The 21,866-nt window shown below is 34.7% G+C and overlaps 1 protein-coding gene across 3 annotated transcripts in view; it reads left to right on the top strand.

Moving 5' to 3' along the window:
- POT1 (protection of telomeres 1) overlaps positions 1-21,866 on the top strand; it is an 80,663-nt gene that overhangs the window by 11,312 nt on the left and 47,485 nt on the right. For all 3 annotated transcript variants that reach the window (XM_086691141.1, XM_025929827.2, XM_086691144.1), the window contains exons 4-7: positions 2,064-2,155; positions 12,640-12,753; positions 13,512-13,559; positions 16,922-17,036. In XM_086691141.1, the coding sequence (XP_086547267.1) occupies positions 2,064-2,155; positions 12,640-12,753; positions 13,512-13,559; positions 16,922-17,036 (369 nt within the window). The remainder of the gene's footprint in view (positions 1-2,063; positions 2,156-12,639; positions 12,754-13,511; positions 13,560-16,921; positions 17,037-21,866) is intronic.

The following is a 21,866-nucleotide window of genomic DNA, read 5'->3' on the forward strand; positions in this document are numbered from 1 at the left end:
TAATGTTATATTTTTCTACTCTGAAAGCTCATTTTGAGATTTTTTTTTGCATCTTCCATTTTCTCTTCATGTTCATGGCTGATAATTTTTTTTATTGGATGCTGGATGCTTAGAATTTTATATTGTTTAATGTTGGGTTTATTTGCTATCCTTTAAATACTATTTGTCTTGATTTTAGGATATATTTAATTTTCTTAGAATCAGTTTGATTAGCTTTGTTGGGGTGTGTATAGAACAGCCTTTATCTTCAGGCTAATTTGGCCTTATTACTAAGAAAATACCCTCCCGACAACTCTATTCTAGGCTTTGCGTATGAGGATACCATTCTGTCTGGTTGGAACTAGAATAGCTCCTAGCTCTATGTGAGTGTCAGAACTGTTCTGCCTACTCCTTTCAAGTGGTTCTTCCGCTTCTTGACCTTCTTGCCTTCATGCCATTGGAGATCAATATTCCACGGAATATCTGTAGGCACCCATCTTCGTATCACTAGGGCACTCTCTGTCTGTGCTGCTGTCTTCCATTTGACACTCTTCTCTGCAAATTCTAGCCACCTTAGTATCCTTGTATCTGAGCTCTTCTGAATTCACTGAGGCTGCTGAGCTTTGTTTGAATTTGAGCTCCACTTTCTGCTGCCTGGAAACTCTCCAGGAATTAAGCTAGGGGTATTGCCTTATTTTCCTCCTCAAAGAGATTGCTCTCTGGGGTACTTGGGGCACTTGGGGCACATGTTCAGTCCCACTTGGGCTCAGGTCATGATCTCACAGTTCGTGGGTTCAAATCCCAAGTCAGGCTCTGTGCTGACAGCTGCTTCAGATTCTGTGTCTCCCTCTCTCTTTACCCCTCCCCCGCTCATGCTCTGTCTGTCTGTCTGTCTGTCTCTCTTTTAGAAATATTAAAAAAAGAAAGATTGCTTTCCTACACTTACTATTGTCTGATACCTGAAAACTGTTGTTTCATATTTTTTTTTCTTAGTTTCCTAGTTGTTTTAAGATGAGAATAAATCCAGTCTTTATTAGTTCATGATGGCCAGAAACAGACCTCTGATAGGTCGTTTCAAATATTAACAAAGTGTGTTATATTTTGATTAGAAGCCGCTATGTGTTTGAGAAACATTAGTGTTTCAATTTATGTATATACTTGCTTTGAGGAGTTGAAGAGGTAAGTGAAGGGAGGTAATGTGCAGCCATGTGTTAGTTATTTGACTGCTCAGTGCCACCAGATCTGACAGAGTAGCAGACTCAACAGTTCCGACTCACACAGAGGACTGTCAGTTTAGCAAAGGTCTTTCATGCACTGCATAGATTCAAAAAAATCTGAAATGATGGCAGTTTCTTGGAGTAGTTGAGTACTTGAAAGCTGATATGAATGAGACTTTCCTCAGATGGTATAACTGAGTCTTAGCACTTGGCCCTACCGCACTGGTTACAGGAGGTGACCTCTGGAGAATGCGGATTGTGCAGATTCTTTTCCAAAGCCTGGAAGATCCAAATGAGGTTACTTGTAGAATATTCATTCCTTATTTCCCAAGTAAATTTCATTTTCAGAGTCACAGATACTTTGGTCTTTACACACACTCTATTCTTTTCCATTTGTGAGTGTGGGAGGAGAAAATCACTTCTCTAGAATAAAACTTAATGTACTGACACTGTGGATTACTAGAAGTTCAGTAAAAGTGAACTGCTTTGGGGAAGATATGTTATACAGTATAAAAATTGAGTAATTGTTGTATTTCATTTCCGTTTATTACAAACATGGAAAATAAATAGAAAGTAGTTATCGTGTGCTGTTAATGTGATATTTATAGAAATTTATAAAATATATTCTAGTTGAAACTTGTTATAATTTTGATTTTGGTACCTAATAGCATTCTGTGCATTATTTTTGCAATACCTAAGGTTAACCTAAAAGTGAATGATAAAATTTTTAATTCTTCATAATTGCATTTTGAATTAACTATTGTTTTTAGAATATAGCTGTCATCAATTTTCTTGTGTGTGTAAAACTGCTGTATCTAATTAAGTGTTTTTTGTTTTTTTTTTTTGTATGTGTGTTTCTCTTTGTAGAACAAGAAAATTCAGATTCAGACATCAACACCATCAATGTATTATTTTTTGGAAAATTAGCAAAGGACTGTGCAAAAGTTTTCTATGAAGGGGTAAACCATTTTCATATTACTTTATTGTTCTAGAAGTAGATTGAAAATTATTGATACTATATTCATCCTATAGATCTTTTTTTTAATAGATTCATTATATATTTGTAGTTATGTAAAAAAATGATATTAAGCAACATCTTTAAAATTGCAACATTCTTAAGAGATTGTAAAATTTATCATTGACATAAAAAGCGACAAATTTTCCTCTCACTTCATCTTAATGTTTAATATTCAATATAGTCAGTATTCAATGTATATGTACATAATTAAAAATAATTCTTAATAACTAAAAAATAATATAAGCTATAACACTCTGTATTTTTGAGTTATTTTCTAATAATTGTTTCAAAATACATGCCTCCTAAATCCAACAAGATACTACCAACGGCATATTAAAAGGAATTGACAATATGACCAAGTGGGATTTATCCTAAGAGTGCAATTTGATTCATCATACAGCAATCAATCCTTATAATACATCACATTAATAGAACAAAGGGAAAAAACAAATAGTTGTCTTAATTGATACATAAAAGGCATTTGGTAAAATCCTAAACCCTTTTATAATCAAAACACTCAGGAAACACCACAGCATAGAAGGGAAATCCTCAACACAATACAGGGCAATTATGACAAACCCACAGCTAACATCAAACTCTGTGGTAAAGGAATCAAAGCTTCCCCCTAAGATTAGGAACAAAACAAGGTTGCTCATTTTACCACTGCTCTTCCATGTTCTACGGAAAGTTCTAGCCCCAAAACAAAAGGACAACTATTGTGTGTTTCCATTCATATGAATATGTGGAATAGGCAAATTCAGAGTCAGAAAGTAGATTAGCAGTTATCAGGGTCTGGGGATGGGAGGAGGGGATGGGGAGTTATTGCTTAATGGTTAAAGAATTTCTGTTTGGGATGATGAAAAGGTTTTGGAAATAATGATGATGGTTGCATGCATCGTGATTGTAATTAATGCCACTGAGTTACACACTTAAAAATAGTTAAAATGGCAGAGCTCCTGAGTGGCTCAGTTGGGTAAGCGTCCGACTTTGACTCATGTCATGATTTAATGGCTTGTAGGTTCAAGCCCCACATCGTGCTCTGTGCTGACAGATCAGAGCCTGGAGCCTACTTTGGATTCTGTGTCTCCCTCTCTCTGCCCCTCTCCCGCTCTCTGTCTCTCTGTCAAAACTGAACAAATATTTTTTTAAAAAAGAGTGTTTTAGACCAGGAAATTGCAAGTACAAACACTCTGAAGTATGAGTGCATGTTCCAGATGCAGTAGGGGTCAGAGTGTCTAAATCCTAGCAGGTGTGACTGGGGCAAAACACTTAATTCCATTCAGCCTTTTTTATTTTAATCTTTAAAGATTAAAAAAATTCTTACAAAGTTTTTTATTAAAAAAATCTCAAGTTAAACAATAAAAATTAATTTAAAAAAATCTTTAAACAAATCGTAAGATAGGGATAATACTACCTACCTTTCTGGATTGTTGTTTGGATTAGAGATAAATGTGCCTACTGCTGGGAATAGGTGGGAACTCAGTCCTGGCAGCTGTTGTTATGACTCTTTTTATCTTCTCTTACTGAAATTAGGTGCAGCCCCAATGAGGAAGAGCAGGGTGGAGAAAGGGCAACTGAGTCTGAGCCCCAGAGTGTGGCTTCCAGTTAATTACTGGATTTTGAGTAACCATTGATAATCTCCAGATATACATTTAATCAAATATGAAATGAGAATGTTGGATTAGCTGTGAATTCTGAATCAGTCCGACATACAGTAGTTTCAGAAACTGGTGATGTATAAATAGTTCTGTGGACTTGAGAAATGGTGCTATTTTGTAAAATCTGTCTTTGGAGTCTAGAATAAAGATCTATGTCAAGGAAACTGTAAGAAAATCTGCCTTTTTTTTGTTTTTTTTCTACAAGCATTTTGAGAATAGATTGCCAAACTCAAGTTTTGTCTTTTTTGCTAAAGCTTCTGTGAAGAGGTGGTAAATCAGTTAATTTCTTCCTAATTTATAATGTGAAAGAAGGGAAGGAGAATCAGCATAGTGGTTTTTCCCACCTGTGAAAAGTTGTTATTACATCACTGGTATATTTTAAAATCTTACTTTTAGAATTTAAGGAAATAAGGTATTTGCTGTGTAATTTACGTACTGAAACTCCTAGTACATTTTATCAGACTTTCTCTCAGAATGATAGCTAGAGTAATTTGGGGTACAGTTTTAAAAATTTGAGATGTATAGTTCTAATCTAGTTGATGTGGTACAGCAGAGTTCCAGAAGCAAATGTACTTAAAAGTGAAGTGTTACCTGACCGTCTGCTTCAGGCCACTTAGGTAGGGTAGTAAGCAGTTGCTCTATACGGCTGTTTTGATAGAGCACTTTTGTGGGTGCCTCCAGTAAAGGCATGTTCTTCTTCCTCTTGCCCTTGAAGACATGACTTTATTTCGGCTTAGGTAAAATAATTAATATTCAGGATGGCAGTTCTAAAAAATTCAGTGCTTAAGATCTGAAATCATGCCATTTTTTAAGGGAGATATTCTTCAGAAATGATGAGGTGAAGGAGAAAGGAGAATATGGATGAAAGTGAGAATATCAAGTAGGTGTTTAACAAGGGAAGTTTCACTTATTTGGGGGGAAAAAAAAACCTTACATATCCTTTTTCCTCTGAACTAGAAAATGGTATGTTACAGTACTTTGTTAGATAGGGAAAAATGAAACAATACCAGTTTGGTGACTAATTTGCATGTGAAACTAGCTTTAACAGATAATTTCTCTGGCTCTTCATCCTTGCAAAAACAAAACAAAACCAAACAAATGCTGTTAATGCTTCCTCATTTTTTATGCTACTAGGTATGCATAGGCAAGTTTTGCTCTAATACATTGAATTAGTAATATTTAATGTTCATGGATTACAGGGGATATGAAATACATATGAAATGTAGTTTTATGCTCTTAATTCAGATGAACTCTTTCCATCTGCAAAGAGGTATACTTTTAACAGAGAGATTTTGGAGATTTCACACACCAGGGCCAGGAAATTATAGTCAGCTTCCTTTCAACTTGCTCAGATCATTAAAGTTGCCTTTGCTTTCTTCTCTCCTGATATTTTTTAATAAGTAAGACATTAAATTATCTGCTTTAAATTCCTGCTGCAGAGAAAAGACAATTTTAATGCATGATCAGGAGGGAGGCTCTATTATCTTTTTTAAAGAGTCAACTAGCTATTAAATTAAAGCCTACTTAATTTTTGTGAAAGGACCATTAGTTTGTAGATGAAGATGAGTATTCTAGGATGCAGAGATTTCCAGTGAGCCCCCAGCAGTGTATAGATCATCAGAAGATGCTTTTGAATCAACTAAATGTGTATGTAAATGTACATGTGCCCCCCCTCCCCCCCCAGAAGGCCATTTATAACTCATTCTGAGAGATCCATGAACCCACAGCCATTAAGAACTGCTTTTTAAGGACAGAATTTCATATGATTCTATTATGGTATATAGTTGTGTTAATATTGAATTCTAATAGTAGTCAGTTATGTGACCACATTATACAGAAATGATAATGATTTGATATTAGAAATAAGTATCTTGTAAAAATCCTGTATTATTTTTAGAAGAATTTGTGAAAGTTAAGTGCTAATATGAATACAGTGTTTTACATTCTTAAATTATTGGGGCGCCTGGGTGGCTCAGTCGGTTGAGCGTCCAACTTCGGCTCAGGTCATGATCTCGCGGTCCGTGAGTTCGAGCCCTGCGTCCGGCTCTGTGCTGACAGCTCAGAGCCTGGAGCCTGCTTCAGATTCTGTGTCTCCCTCTCTCTGACCCTCCCCCATTCATACTCTGTCTCTCTCTGTCTCAAAAATAAATAAACATTTAAAAAAAATTCTTAGAAACATTTTTAAAAAACAATACAAAAGTGTATCTTTGAGGGAAATGTTCTAGGTAGAGTTTGTATGAGAAAAGTGTGTGTTATATTTTTTATGTATACATTTAAAAAATTATTTTACTTAAGTGTATGGATCTCTATCTTATACTTCCTCTTTACTCCAGGGGTGTTTCTGTGACTGTGTGCACATGCATGTGTGTGTTTATGTTTTTGTAAAGGGGTGGTTTAGAACTTTTAAAGAGGTTTTCTGGCTAGCATAGTTGGTTGCCTTGAAGTACAATGATATAAAGAAATTGTAAATATTGATTTCTGGTGATTTAAGGAAAATGGACTTCGGTGTCATCTGTTTTTTATTTTACATAGTTCAATAGCCAATGATAATGGCTATACTTAGGAGACTGTTAGCTAGATTTTGCTTAAGAAGTACGTAATAGAAAACATTTTTTCTTTTTCAGACATTTGTGATAGCCAGCTTCTACTGTTTAACTAGTGTTTTTTTTTTTTTCTAATCCTTTTATTTAGGATATTAAATTTGTATGGAATTTTATGGATTACAAAGTGCTTCTATATATGTTTATCATTTGAACTTTTAATAACCCTCTGTGGTAAGGGTCATCATAGTTTTAAGAAGATAACCACTGTGAAGCTAAGATTTGTTACAGGACTTGTAGTAGTAAGTGAAGACATGACTCTATCTCCACGACTGTGTTCTTTTCTTGCCTCAGGAAGATCATGTGGACTTGGGTTAAATCTTGTAAATATTTGGTTTAGAAGATTGTATTTTTCTTGTCTGGTCATGGTTTTATTTATTTTTATTTTTTTTTAATGTTTATTTATTTTTGAGACAGAGAGAGACAGAGCATGAACAGGGGAGGGGCAGAGAGAGAGGGAGACACAGAATCTGAAACAGGCTCCAGACTCTGAGCCGTCAGCACAGAGCCTGACGCGGGGCTCGAACTCACGGACCGTGAGATCATGACCTGAGCCGAAGTCGGACGCCTAACCGACTGCCACCCAGGCGCCCCATGGTCATGGGTTTAAAAAACATTCAAGTGCTATGGAAGGGTATAACCAGGAAAGCCAAAGCTGCCCCTTTCCCAGTGCCTAGTCCCTTTGTTAGATAAAACCGCCACTGTGCTGCTTCTCCTTTCATCTTTCCAGCTGTCCTGTATGTGTATAGTTATGTGTATACTTCTGTATGTGTGTATCTGTGTGTGCACACAGATGAGCTCATATATGCACATTTTTCGTCAAATGACAATATTATTCATGTTTTGTGAGTTGCTTTATTTTACAACATATCTTAGACATCTTTAGAGAAGAAGCGTTTTAAAAATAAATACATGGTATTAAATATTAGAGGTCTAGATTTTATATTTTATTTTATTCTATTCTATTCTATTCTATTCTATTATTTTATTTTATTTTCATTTAACTTTGAGAGAGAGTGAGAGCACGAGCAGGAGAGCTGCAGAGAGAGAGAGAGAGAGGGAGAAGAGAATCCCAAGCAGGCTCTATGCTGTCACCACGGAGCCCGACACTGCCCAATCCCACCAACCGTAAGATCATGCATGACCTAAGCTGAAATCAAGAGTTGGTCGCTCAACCGATTGAGCCACCCAGATGCCTGGATCTGTTTGTATTTTAAAGACATTTTCATCTTTCTTCTTTAAGTTTTTTAAATTAAATTCCTATTTGGAAACAAAAGAGTTCTAATATAATGGATTAGCAGAACATGGGCAGTGCATCTACAAAACATGCACAATGTATGAGATATTAGTATTTTACCTAACAGGCATATGAAAGGTGTTTTCTGCAGTTGAAATATATTTTAAACAGGTATTCATTAAAATAGAATGAACTACACTAGCTAATTAGTACTTGTCAGATAACAGAGGATGTTAATGATAAGTCAGAGTTTCTCCTTTTTAAAGTACAATGGTGAGAAGTCTGAGGTCACAGTTTACTTTAAAATCTTTCTGGGTTTAAATTCATGAATGCTGATCATTTGGGAGGTCTAATTAGGCTATTTATTTTAGAGTTTGTAGTATTAAGGTTAAAAATTGTTGAAAATCAAAAGTAAAACTTTTTGCATAAAAGAATGGATTTTCTAATTCAATTCTTAAGCCTTTCTCATTTGTCACTTGCTTATTCCCTTAAGGTTAGCTCCATATTTGATTATAACAAAAATCCTAAAACATTAAAATGAATTTTAACAAAACTATAATCCTTGCTTTGCTAAACTAATGATACATTTTGTAGGAATACACATACAGTAACTGAACCTCTCTCCATTTGAGGCATTTTTTTTGAGTTTAAGCTTTCCTTTAAAGTGAGATTTAACATTTAATAGATGCATATAAAATATGAGGAAAGACTTTCAAAGTATTTTGAAAGTTAAAAAAAATTTTGTCACAAAACCATCAGAATTATAGATGTTTATCAGTACATTGTTTATCCATCCCTGTGAGATTTAGTTCTGAAAGATGTAGAATAGTGAGGAGATCGGGATTCTTGTCTTAATCTACAACTCATTAGCTGGATGTGACCTTAGACTTATCCTCTCTGGTCCTTATTTTCTTATCTGAAAAATGAACATGTTTGACTATATGATCTCTAAAGTCCTGTTTTCAGTTGTGAGATGCTAAGATTCTATGCAGTAAGTTTTGTAGTACTTGCACAGTTTATTTAATGAGGGTTTTATATATATATCTCCCTCCCCCACCACGTATTTGATTATTCATTTAGTTGTCCAAACACTTGAGTGTTTTTGGTCTTCTGTACCGGATGTCAGAAACATCTTAACTGAATAAGAGGGTTATGGACCTTGCATCGTGGGAAAGTGCTCAGTGGAGTAGAGGGACTTAAACAACTGTTATGTGATTATTTTATCCAGATATGATACATAACTAAGAAGATTGAGTAGTAGAATGAGAAAAGTAACAGAAAGAAGGAAGGTGGGTACCAAGAGAGTGGGTTAGTCAGAAAGAACAGCGTATACAAAGGCCCTGAGTGAGGATCTTGGAATATTCAAGTATCATGAGAAGGCAGAATTCCAGAGTGTGTCACAACAATATATGGCTGGTGAGATGGTGGGCATCCGATCATACAGTGGTTTCTAAACCATTTAAAGATTTTGGGTTTTATGCCAATCTGACATATATTACTTCCAATTAAGTTCTTGGCATTATGTGACCAAATAGATGTTAATGCTCATGAAATATGTGTTTTATATTAGAAAAACATTTTCTGTCAGTCACTACCCTACCAATGACGTCAGATTCCTGGCTTCTCCCTGTACTCTTTCCTTCTTTAATGGTGTTTTGAGGTATGATAACAAGATTTGCAAGGTCACTATAGTAAAAATTACTTAATGCCTATTGAATAAGTGTTTTTCTTTTTGGACTATCAATTTTTTCATATTTTCTCTGTCCATTTTCTACTCAGTAAGTGTAACAGCTTGAGAATTTTGGATATACCATCTATTAAAACTTAGCAAATTAATTCACTAGTCTTGTAGTTTACATTTTTGTTAGTCACATATTAATTTCTTATTCCACCACTGATTATAAGATATTGGCATATAAAAATCACATTTGTTAATATGCAAATAAGTTGCCTGATTTTTTTTTTTTCTTTTTAGGTTTACTGTTGATTATTAAAAAACACTTCTTGATGTTAAAAAACTCCTGTGCTGATTTCATTGATCTTTCTGTGAAACTGGTTTGCAGTAGATGTATTCTTATTGGCTAAACCCAAAAGGAAATTGTTTAATAACAAAGGCTCACTCCTTTTAAGGCACTGTGAGAGAGTAGGTCACACACAAAAGGGAAATGACCCACTTGTTGATATCTGAGTATCCTGAGTAGGTTAAAAGATTTCAGGTATACCAAATGTGTTTTTATTTTTAGCGTGTTCATGCACAGATACTGATAAAGCCTTACCACATTAAGTCATATGGTATTCTTCTCAGGCTGGCTGCCTCCTAATACTTTTTTCAGCAGATGGAGATAAATACCTGCTTTGTATATCAGTATACACTCTTAGCACTGAACTGTGTAATTCCTATTCTTGTTTGAATGGCTTCAGTATGCTCTTTTCAGAAGCTTAGAAATTAGAACAATGCATATTAAATCTCATTTTCAGCTCAATCTAATGAATGTTTATACAAACTAATACTGCCTATTATATGTTTATCTTTCTTATCCTCTGTGCATTTGAATTAATTTAAAAGCTATTATGATTTGTAATTCATGGGAACTGGATTCTAAGAACTGTTCATTTTTTCCCCTCTTTTGTTTAGATTTGTACTTTAATTTTACCAGTATTAATTAATTTATTTAACATATACTCTTTTGAGCACTCGCTATGAACAGAAGCCCCTTCAGTCGCTTGTATGGGATATGTAGGTAGATAAGACATTCTTAGTCCCAGGGATCTTACAGACTTCTAAGAGCATTACAAACATTAAGAAATCTTTGTAAATAACACACAAGTGAAAAAAAATTAAAATACTGCAAAAGTTGAGTTCAGAAGAAGGGTGAATTTTTTTTTCTCAGACAATCTAGGATAGACCACATAAGAAAAGAAGCATTTACAGTCCAGGCTTTAAAAGATAGGATCAGCCATATGCAAAAGAGAACAATGCTATTTATTATTAGTGGGGGCTCAGGATAAGCAAAGAATGTATGTGAAAAAGCAGTAGGCATATAAGAGAATCTGATTTGTGTGGTATTGTATAGACGTATCTGGAAATAAAACAGGCCATGTTGGTGGGGATGAGATCTCTGAGGGCCTTTAGCAGTTTGTGTGTGTGTATATACATATATTCAAATATAAGTTCATCTTTCTAAATATAGTAAATAAACACATTGTTTTTCTTAAAGAATTTTGGTTGTTATTCTATGTTGATTTTGTCCTAGAAGAAAAGTTTTCTTATAACCTTTTACTGAATTGTATTGCTAATGTTAAAGTAGAATTACTTTTGAAAAATTTTTTCTTACTAATGCTAATGTCCTGCTTTTAATGATGTATTCTATTTAACATGTTTTCGTTATTAAATATTCATTATTCTTAAGTTTATACATAAAAATAGAAAAATATTCATCCGTAGCACTAACACTTGTATTTAGTAGATTTCTTTTCATATAATATTTAAGATATTTTCAAGTAAAATAGCAAAGGACATGAGATAGGTTAGTTTTTGTGCTTTTAAGAGAATTTAGAACTGATAAATCAATGATTCCCTACTTCTGTGTATCTTCCTGTGTTAGTTTGATTAAACAACTTTAAATCTTAGACTAAAGTCGTAAGTTTTCATTTAAATCAGAATATATTGGTCTGAAGTTGAAAGCATTGCATATTTTTCAGTTTATAAAAGTAATTTATTCCAGAAGCAATCTTACTGCTTATTTTATTTCCCATTAAAACTGCCTAAAAACATGGTAAAAACATAAAGAATATTCAGTGAGGATAATTTTCTCCCATTTAACTATGAAGAGTTGTGTTTATTTAGCATTATCAACACAGACAATTATGTTTGCAGTCTGATGTAAAGAATGGAAAAAATGCAGAAATTTTCAGACTTAAAATATCTGAATAGAGCTAGAGATCTTAGAAAGGCAATATAAGGTCTATACTTTGATACAATTTGTTCATGGAGGGCCTACTTTGGGCCAAGCTCTATAAATACAGAGCAGAATAACACATGACCCCTGTCTTCAAGGTGTTCACAGTCTTGTTTAATAGGTCTAAGTAGAGAATCCTGGGATTGACACGGGACCCTTTCTTGTATGTACAAAGCAAAAGTCAGTAATGCAGAAGGCTTCCATTTGGTGGAAATTAAGATTATTGAAGGAAGCTGCCTGAAGCCCAGGAGTTTTTATGTATCTTCAGATTTTGGTGTTAAAATTAGAAGAGTAGAATAATATATATAATGCATAAATATAAAACATGTTGAATGTATATGTTCCAGTATTTAGAAAATAAGGCGGTTTAACTAAAGAATGAGAGAGGCAGGAATAAATGGGAATTGGCTTCTTATTACTATTATAAACCTAAGTAGAAAGAAAATATTTTTTTCATATTAGTATATAAATGGAAATTTCTTATTTATTTTCATATTCTGGATTTATATGTACATACGTTAGCTTTGTGACAGTGTGGAGTTTTTACACTAATGAAATGTCTTTCTCAATGTAGTCTCTCAACTCTGATATTTAGTTTCATTTAAATTTCATTCTTATTACTCTTGGTTCATCTCTTGTCTCTTCATTATTTGTGCAAACTTATACAAATTGAGGTAAGCATTGATTTTTGAACTCTCACTAAATAGCAATTTTCAAGTGATTTAGTTGGTGTTTTCCTGGTCCATGAATTAGGACATTGCACATTTGGCTACATTTTTGATGCCCTTTCAGAGGAAATGATAGTCTCAATCTTATATTCAGAAAACATTAAACGTGTAGGCTAACCTATAAAAAGTTTTCCATTTTATAGAAATCATTCCTGTTTTTAAATAATAATAAAAATAAAAATTTATATGACATTCAGAATTACAGATACTTTGATGTTTTAAAACCATTTTTTTTCTATGTAGGACACCATTGCAGTGGCTGGATTTTCTGTCTTGTCAGCGTCTTCATCTACAGGCAGAGACGGTAAACATTGCTTATTTTTGAAAGCATTTGAGGACTTCAGATCAACTGTTTATGTAAGTGTGTAATTTTTAGTCTAATCATATCATGAGTTCAGGTGATAGAATAGGAGTAGTATTTCTATAAATCTGTAGATAAACAATTTAGTCTGAATTTTGTTAATTAAATATTTTAAGTTTAAAAAATAGAAATTCTTTTATTGGCTTTATGTTTAGAATCACTCCAGGTAGAAAAGAAAGATCCTTTAAAGTTAATTATTTATTAATGGAATTTTTAAAACTTCATAGGTACTCTAGACCTGATATTATTCTTTGCAGTTATACCATCAGACTCTTGATGGTGTACTTGATTTTGCTTTAAATTTATCAAGTGCTCCTTTTTAGGTAAAACTGATTTCCATTTATCTTACTCTTTATGAAGATGCCCATTCTCTACCTCCTGCTTCACCCCTCCCCCCACAGCCTCTATTGTGTGTGCACACACACAGAGACTACCTGTTTGGTCAAGGCTGTCAGAGAAGTAGAGTTGGGCCAAGCCATGTGCCTGCAGGCCACTATCTGCCTGTTTTCTCTGGTGTCCGGAAGGGCCTTGTATAGGCTAGGGGTGGTCCTGTGATATTTCAAATTGATAAATTAGACTTAAGCTAAGCTTAGACAACTTTACATGTGTCAGTCTTAATTTGTAAGACATAATTTTATGCTATTCTAGTGAATTTGAGTATTATACAGTTAAGTGTGTAGCTTTATTGCAATTAAAGGTCTGCAATCACATTGGAGGTTATTTGTATACAAATAAATCCTCTTTCTGTTTTCAGGTTTATGTTAAATCCGTAAGAGATTTTTCTACAGAATCAATGTCTTTGGTAAGATGACATGCAGTTTAATATAGAGTATGCACACATCTCCCACTCACACACACATAAAAATGCACACATGTATATGCATACATATATGCATTTTTTTGATCCACTTTACAGTCTGATTTTAAAATACTATCAATACAGTGGGAAAACATAATCTCTACATTTTTGATATCTAATAATGTTAAATTTGAGTTATGTATTTACCTGGTAATTAATACCTGGTTGTTCTATTGTCTGGAATATCTACTGATATTTTGTATAAGCTACACATACAAGAAAATTAAAATGGAAAAGAAGTTTTATTGTGTGAAGATAATGGGATAAATACTCCCCCCCCCCCACACACCCTGAGAGAGATTGAGAGAGAGAGAGAGAATTTATCTTAGCACAGAGCCCAACGTGGGGCTTGATCCCATGACCTGAGCAGAAACTGAGTTGGACGCTCAACTGATTGGGCCACCCAGGTGCCCCCATCCATCCATCCATCCATCCATCCATTTATTTATTTATTTATTGTATATTTTTTATTAGATTAGTACTACTTTCAAACCTCAGGCAAATTCTTTTGTTTCATCATCAGCTATATTTATAAGCAGATTATCAGGTGCCAAGTTGTGATTTGACAAATAATTTAATTTAAATTTTTTTTACTTAAAAAGTTTTTTCTTTAACGTTTATTTATTTTTGAGAGAGAGAGGTAGAGCACAAGCAGGGGAGGGGCAGAGAGAGGAGGAGACACAGAATCCAAAGCAGGCTCCAGGCTCTGAGCTTTCAGCACAGAGCCTGACACGGAGCTCAGACCCACAAACCATGAGATCCTGACCTAAGCCGAAGTCAGACACTTAACTGACTGAGCCACCCAGCGGCCCCTAATTTTAAGGATTTTATTATACTTGTGATACATTTTTTATTTTTATTTTTTTAGTATTTTATAAAATGTTGTTATAGCTGTAGGAAAGTTCCCATTTTTATATGTAAGGTACATGTAGCTGAGTGAGACTGGATAAAAGGTAATATATTGATGAAGTTTAATGTAAAGTTTACCTTCTACCTGTGTTCTTAAACCTTTTGTTTCTAATGGACAGAGTTCAGGGACTTTGTCTTAGTTAACAATGATTATGGGATATAGATTTTATATTCTGAATAATACTATATGGTAGAATAATTTAAATTTGTTATTTAGGGAAACGGTAACCAATTAAAGGGTCGATATACTTTTTTTTTTTTTTTTTTTTTTTTTTTAAATTTTTTTTTTCAACGTTTATTTATTTTTGGGACAGAGAGAGACAGAGCATGAACGGGGGAGGGTCAGAGAGAGAGGGAGACACAGAATCGGAAACAGGCTCCAGGCTCTGAGCCATCAGCCCAGAGCCTGACGCGGGGCTCGAACTCACGGACCGCGAGATCGTGACCTGGCTGAAGTCGGACGCTTAACCGACTGCGCCACCCAGGCGCCCCTCGATATACTTTTTTAAAAGCATGAATTAGCCCCAGGTATTAGTATTTGTGAAAATTGTTTTAGATTGCTTAGCTTCAAATATTTGATACATCCATGAGCCTGTATATAAGGAAGAAGTAAACAAAAGAGCCTCTGAAATTGGCAAAAATGCTTTTTCAGAGAGCCCAGGTATTCTGAACTCTTCGAATATAACTTAGATGCTGTACACAATATACTGGCTTCTTTACATGGAAAGTCAAATTATAATCAAGAAGTTGTTTGTTGTCCATGAATTAACAAGCACATTACAGGGATGGCCGGAATGGTTGATGTCATTGAGCTGTGCTGGCCTACCCCATTCATCTATACGTTAGGGAGATAACTTTTGAAGATGATATTTTGGGTCTAGTTATTTTGTCAGCTGAGCACATATCTTCTCTTTTCTGTCCCGTATGCTGATCATTATTTTTCTTTCATCATTGATGGGCTACACCTTTTTCTCTATCAAGGTTTGATGAGATTTCTTTTTTTTTTTTTTAATTTTTTTTTTTTTTTTTCAACGTTTATTTATTTTTGGGACAGAGAGAGACAGAGCATGAACGGGGTAGGGGCAGAGAGAGAGGGAAACACAGAATCAGAAACAGGCTCCAGGCTCTGAGCCATCAGCCCAGAGCCTGACGCGGGGCTCGAACTCACGGACCGCGAGATCGTGACCTGGCTGAAGTCGGACGCTTAACCGACTGCGCCACCCAGGCGCCCAAGGTTTGATGAGATTTCTAAGCGCTGCCTTTTCTTGTGTTGAACTGAGATATCAGTTTCCTTGAAAAAGTCAATTAACTTGTTTTGATTTGATTTTTAAAAGTTTAACTCAGTAGTGTGGTAGATAACCTTATTTCCAGTTGTGGATAGGATGGATGGGTGATGGGACTAGATGTCTGACTGCTTTTAAGGATTATTTTACTAATACGCAGACATGTCCTTATAAATCAGTTTCCCTTTTCTTTCTAAACTTCTGTGCAATTATTAAAGAAAATTTTTGTTTCTATTATTACCGTTAAAAAAATTTTTTTAAGTTTATTTATTTTGAGAGAGACAGAGACAGTGTGAGTGGAGGGGGGGCAGAGAGATAGGGAGAGAAGGAATCCCTGGCAGGCTCCATGCTGCCGGCACAGAGCCGGATGGGCTTGAACTCACAAAACGGTGAGATCATGACCTGAGCCCAAACCACAGTCGTAGGCTTAACTGACTGAGCCACCCAGGTGCCCCTCTGTTATTACCATTTTTAATGTCTTTATACCATTTATAATGAAAACCTGGCTTTATTTAGGCCTAAGTAAAATCTTTATAGTGTATAGGAAAAGAAAAAAGAAATACATATCACAAGTTTTGTTATTACTTAAGATTAAAATCCAGAACCCAAATCTCTTAAACTGCATTTCTTAGAATTGTATACAAATTGCATTATTTATAATCAAAGTTCTTTCTAAGAAAAACTGGGTGGTTTATATAGTAACCTTTATAAACTGTGTATATCCTTTTTTTCAGGCTATAGCCTCTTTTTAGACACTTAAAAGGAAAAAAAATGCAATTAGATGGATTTGTTAATTTAAAATTTTAATCAGGGGCGCCTGGGTGGCGCAGTCGGTTAAGCGTCCGACTTCAGCCAGGTCACGATCTCGCGCTCCGTGAGTTCGAGCCCCGCATCGGGCTCTGGGCTGATGGCTCAGAGCCTGGAGCCTGTTTCCGATTCTGTGTCTCCCTCTCTCTCTGCCCCTCCCCCGTTCATGCTCTGTCTCTCTCTGTCCCAAAAATAAATAAACGTTGAAAAAAAAAAAATTTTAAAAAAATAAAAAAAAAAAAAATAAAATTTTAATCAAAACATCATTCTAAACACTATATATATTTACTGTCTTCTCGTTCTTAGGTTCCAACAACACATTATATATATACACCCCTGAATCAACTTAAGGGTGGTACAATCGTCAATGTCTATGGTGTTGTCAAGTTCTTTAAGCCTCCATATCTAAGCAAAGGAACTGGTAGGTATTAAAATTAGCGAAGATTTTAATGGACTGGAACTACTTTATTGGTTTCAGAAACATAGCTCCTTCAGTACCCTAAGTCTTAGAAGCTCAGTTCTGATTTATAATTGCCACACAACATGGATGCATATGTTTTGGCTTGGCTGTTTTATAAAATAAGTATGGTCTTAAGATTCCGAAGACTAAGTTAAGAAAAGGATGCTAAGGGGCGTCTGACTGGCTCAGTTAGAAGAGCATGTGGCTCTTGATCTTGGGGTTGTGAGTTTGAGCCCCACGTGGGGTATGGAGATTACTTAAATAAATAAAACTTAAAAAAAAAAAAAAGATGCTAACCTGCAACATGACAGCATATGAAAGTATAAAATAGGCTAGGAAAGGTAACTATATAAACAAATGTAGAATATTTTAATATGTACCCCTGGTATATAAATCACTTCTAATTCTGGTTATAGAATTTAAAAAAGACAAAAGTATAAAAAAATAACTGCCTGTAAACACTTTAATGAATACACAATATAAAGATACAAATTACAGCATAAAGTGTATGTGAGGAGGAGTAGAAGTATAGTTTTTGTATGTGGTATTATCAGCTTAAGATAGGTTGTTGTAACTGTAAGTTGTCTTATGTAAACTCCATGGTCATCACAAAGAAAATACCTGCAAAAGGAAATGAGAAAGGAATCAGAGTATATCACTACACACAAAAAAATCAATGAAATACAAAGGAGGACAAAAGTGCTACAAGACAGAGAACAGTTACCAAAATGGCAGTAATAAGACCTTTCCGATCAATAATTACTTTAAATGTAAAAAAAAAATTAAACACCCCAAAGACATAGTACTTTGGTGGTTTTTGAAGATAATTAAGGTTAAAAAAAAAAAAAGATAATTGAGGAATAAGCTAATTAATTCTGTATAATAATACAAGCTTTTAAACAGAATTACATAGAAAAGAAAAAAACATGGATTTCAGTTTTCTGAGAGTTAATATGGTGAACACACCATTACACCTTTACCTTGGTTTAATTCAATTTGACTAAATTTAACAGTCATTAATCCATTTAATCTGAAACAACATTTGTAAAAGGCATCATTATTTATGTATGATTCAGAAAGCTCTGCCAGTTGAGTTATGCTTCACTGTCCATTGTAAGATGTAGTCGTATTTTAGAGATGTTAGAAATGCAAAATGATGTTGTTGATGAAATCCTGTCTTTGTCTGCTGCATGCCCGCCCCTGTGGCTCATGCTTAGAGACACAAAGATGTTCTCGTTGAGTTCATATTTACAAACTATTTTATTAAATACACATATGTACATTTTATTATTGTGGAGTGAACTTGAAGTGTACTCTTTCGTGGGGAGATGGGAGAAACATCTTATTTTTATGTGGTCAGAGTATTTTGTTAATGTAGACTGTGAAGACTTTGTGTGGAAACGACTGCGTGAAGACTGTTAAATCTAGAGAAGTTTGAAATCAGTGGTACGTAAGTCTGAAGAGGGATGTTTTATTGGAAACTGATGATGGGGCACCTGGGTGGCTCAGTCGGTTAAGCGTCCGACTTCACCTCAGGCCGTGATCTCATGGTTCATGGGTTCGAGCCCCGCATCAGGCTCTGTGCTGACAGCTCAGGGCCTGGAGCCTGCTTTGGATTCTGTGTCTCTCTGCCCCTCCCCTGCTCGCGTTCGTTCTCTCTCTCTCTCTCTCTCTCTCTCTCTCTCTCAAAAATAAATAAACATTAAAAAAAAAAAGAAAACTGATGATTTCTGTTTTAGCAGAAAGGGAAATATTAAACATTAAGGTTGGAGCGAGAAGTTATTAAGTATTTATTTCTTAAATATTTTCATTTGACTTTACTTTCTCCCAAAGTCTGTGTTCCCCGCACCATCATACTGTTCAACATAGACTTGCATACTTCCACCTTGGTGATTTTTTCTCATCTTCGGGTTTTGTTCCCCCTTGAATCTTAATATATGCCCATTCTGGGAATTCGCTTATAAAGGTGCGATGACTATGATCCTCTTCCAATTGCGGGTGTTTTCTGGTGGCCTCTAATTAGCCTGCTGAATTCAGGAATAAGCTATATTACTGCAAATAAAGGTCCACCTGACTTGATAGAAGGTATAATTTTAAAACTTTTTGCACTTGATAATGTTGCTAATTCTTGTCACTGAAAGTTTTTGCTAATCAGCAAATATATTCTAAAATAGCAAATGATAATGTAGAACAAAATGATAGCTGTTTTTATAACATTGATGACTATTAATTTTAAGTTGTTATTAGACAGCATAATCATGTTTTTTTCTGACAATGTTGTTAAATCATATGTATATAATGAAAGCCTTGGGGAGCTATATTTATTATATATTCATATGTATTTTATATCTCTATCAGATATGTTTAGTTGGATCCAGTCCCTAAATAAAAAAGTCATGAGTAGTAATAAACCATCTGTTATTACAATGATAATGTTTCTCTGTTTCTTCTGAGATACTAAATTAAAATGAATCTCATCAATTTTATCACAACATATTGAAACTAAAGTATATTTTAAAGTATATTGATAATGTCTTTACTACTAGCAAGATGGTAAAGTTTTAAATGATCTATCTTATATAACTTTAGTTACACTTTTTATTTCTGTTGATAGAACTCATCCTTCAACATACTGCAAGAAAGGGAGTCAGACGAAATAGCACTTTTTGTGTTGAGGAAAAGATCAACTTCATTAGTATTACCACTGAGATGTCCCTGAACAATCCACAGCTGCGCCTTTTTTATATTATGTAGAGCAACTTTATTTTGCAAATATGGGGCTGCAATCTTAAATACTACATCCAGATGTACATAACTAGTTCTGTGGAGGAAAATTACCCTCATGTAACTCAAATTTAGGTAAATGGAAAGAAGTTGATTCTGTTATATATCGTTTGCTAGAGTTTTCATTAAAATTTCTTTTAAAAATGTTAAATTTAGTGCCATACAGGCCATTTGATGCACTCTAGCGTTTGTACTTCTTGACTTAAAACTTCGTCTCCATAGTAATAATGATTACATACGACCTGTAGCACGCAGCTGTCTTCTTTTTGGTAGCAAACACTTCATTTCCCAAGCTTTATATTCAGTCTTGAACAAGTTGTAGCTTTTTATTCTTGCTGAAGTCTGTCAGTCCTGTTGCTAAAAGGACAGTAGATACTTACATTCTTCTTCAATTATGATCACATTCATCATGAAAACTGAGAATTTCTGAAAGATTATGGAAACAATATATATTAAAAGATCTTTGTATCATCGGAATTGATTTTACTAATGACTCATCAGAGGTATGTAATATGTCCTCATTTGTGTAGGCAGACAAGGTCATTGCTGCCTTCTTAGGAATTTGAAATTTTATAGCAGTTATCTTTGAAAGCCTCACATTTCCTTTTGCTTTAGAGAGCTGGCTAGACAGGTATGTACGTTTTTTTGCCTTAAACAGATAACATTGATTATATTTTTTTAGGTAACACTGATGAAGAAGTTTAATTTTAGCTTTGTCTCAGATTTTAAGAAATAGCGTACAGCTGTTTTTAAACGTGAGACACATTTACTCTGTTCTCATTGTCTGTTCTTGCTAAATATTATAAATGTATGCAGGCCATAAAACACTTCCAGGCTTAATAGTATGGGACTCATGCTTGCTTGTTATTGATAACATAATGTCTGCTTGCTCTGTGAGCAAATGGGAGAAGTAAAGGGAACCCTGTTTGTGCTTACTTTTCTAGTATTTGAGTCCAGAGGAAGGGAGAGGATAACCAAAATACTTATATCATGTTTTTGCTGTGCACCTCTCCTTTTTTGTCTTTTTCTTTTTCAAATTTTGGGACCCTGCAGCTCTCCGCCTTTTTGTGCCACATAATGTGGCACATTGCCTGTGGCTCCCTAGCCTATTTCTTCAAGAATGCTTTATGTCCCTAACTTACTTGTTTTTCATACCCTGCCTCCCATCAAAATCCTCCATTTTTGGAAAGCAGTTTGATTAACCTCAAACAGCTTTAGATGTTACAGTGTTTCCAGAAGCAGACCTTTCATTTGCTGTTCATTATCTTATGAAAGGATACCTGTTTTAGCCAATAACTGAGTATAGAATCCGATTTCTTAGAGGAGTATCCAAAACATTGCACTTCTGAGAGCCCCTAATCTATTTTGCTTCTTTTAGTTCTTGCGATAGAGTGCTAGGACATAGGGCCCTGGGAGTTTCTCTTTTCCTGTAAAACATCCCAGCTAATGCTAGGATGCTAGTCGTGGCTGGGTAAAAATATTTTCACTTATAGGAATGAATGACTCGCCACGTATACATTTATATCAAGTAGCATTATCGTTTGAATGTTTTTGTTTCGTGGGAGTGATAATTGTTGCAGGTTAAATGATTACGTAGTTAGTGTCTTTTAATTTTTTTAAAGCGTTAAACTCCTTCATATTTTACATTAAAATGGTTAAAAAATAATTTAATTATTGAAAAATAACTCATTGGTGTTACATAATATCCAGAACACTGCTGATTCATCAAAGATTAAAGCATGTAGTACAATTTAAAATTACATGTATGTTGAATTATATTTTTTATTTTATTTTTTTACTGTTTTTAATGTTTGTTTATTTTGAGAGAGAGAGAGAGAGAGGGGGCACGTGCAAGCAGGGGAGGGGGAGAGAGTGAGGGAGAAAGAGAATCTCAAGCAGGCTCTGCGCGGGGCTCAAACTCATGAACTGTGAGATCATGATCTGAGCCGAAATCAAGAGTTGGATGCTCAACTGATTGAGCCACCCAGGCACCCCTCCCCTTTTGTT

The sequence above is a fragment of the Puma concolor genome, chromosome A2 (genome assembly GCF_028749965.1).
Source record: "Puma concolor isolate L17-30 chromosome A2, mPumCon1.1.hap2, whole genome shotgun sequence".
In the NCBI taxonomy this organism is placed as follows: domain Eukaryota; kingdom Metazoa; phylum Chordata; class Mammalia; order Carnivora; family Felidae; genus Puma; species Puma concolor.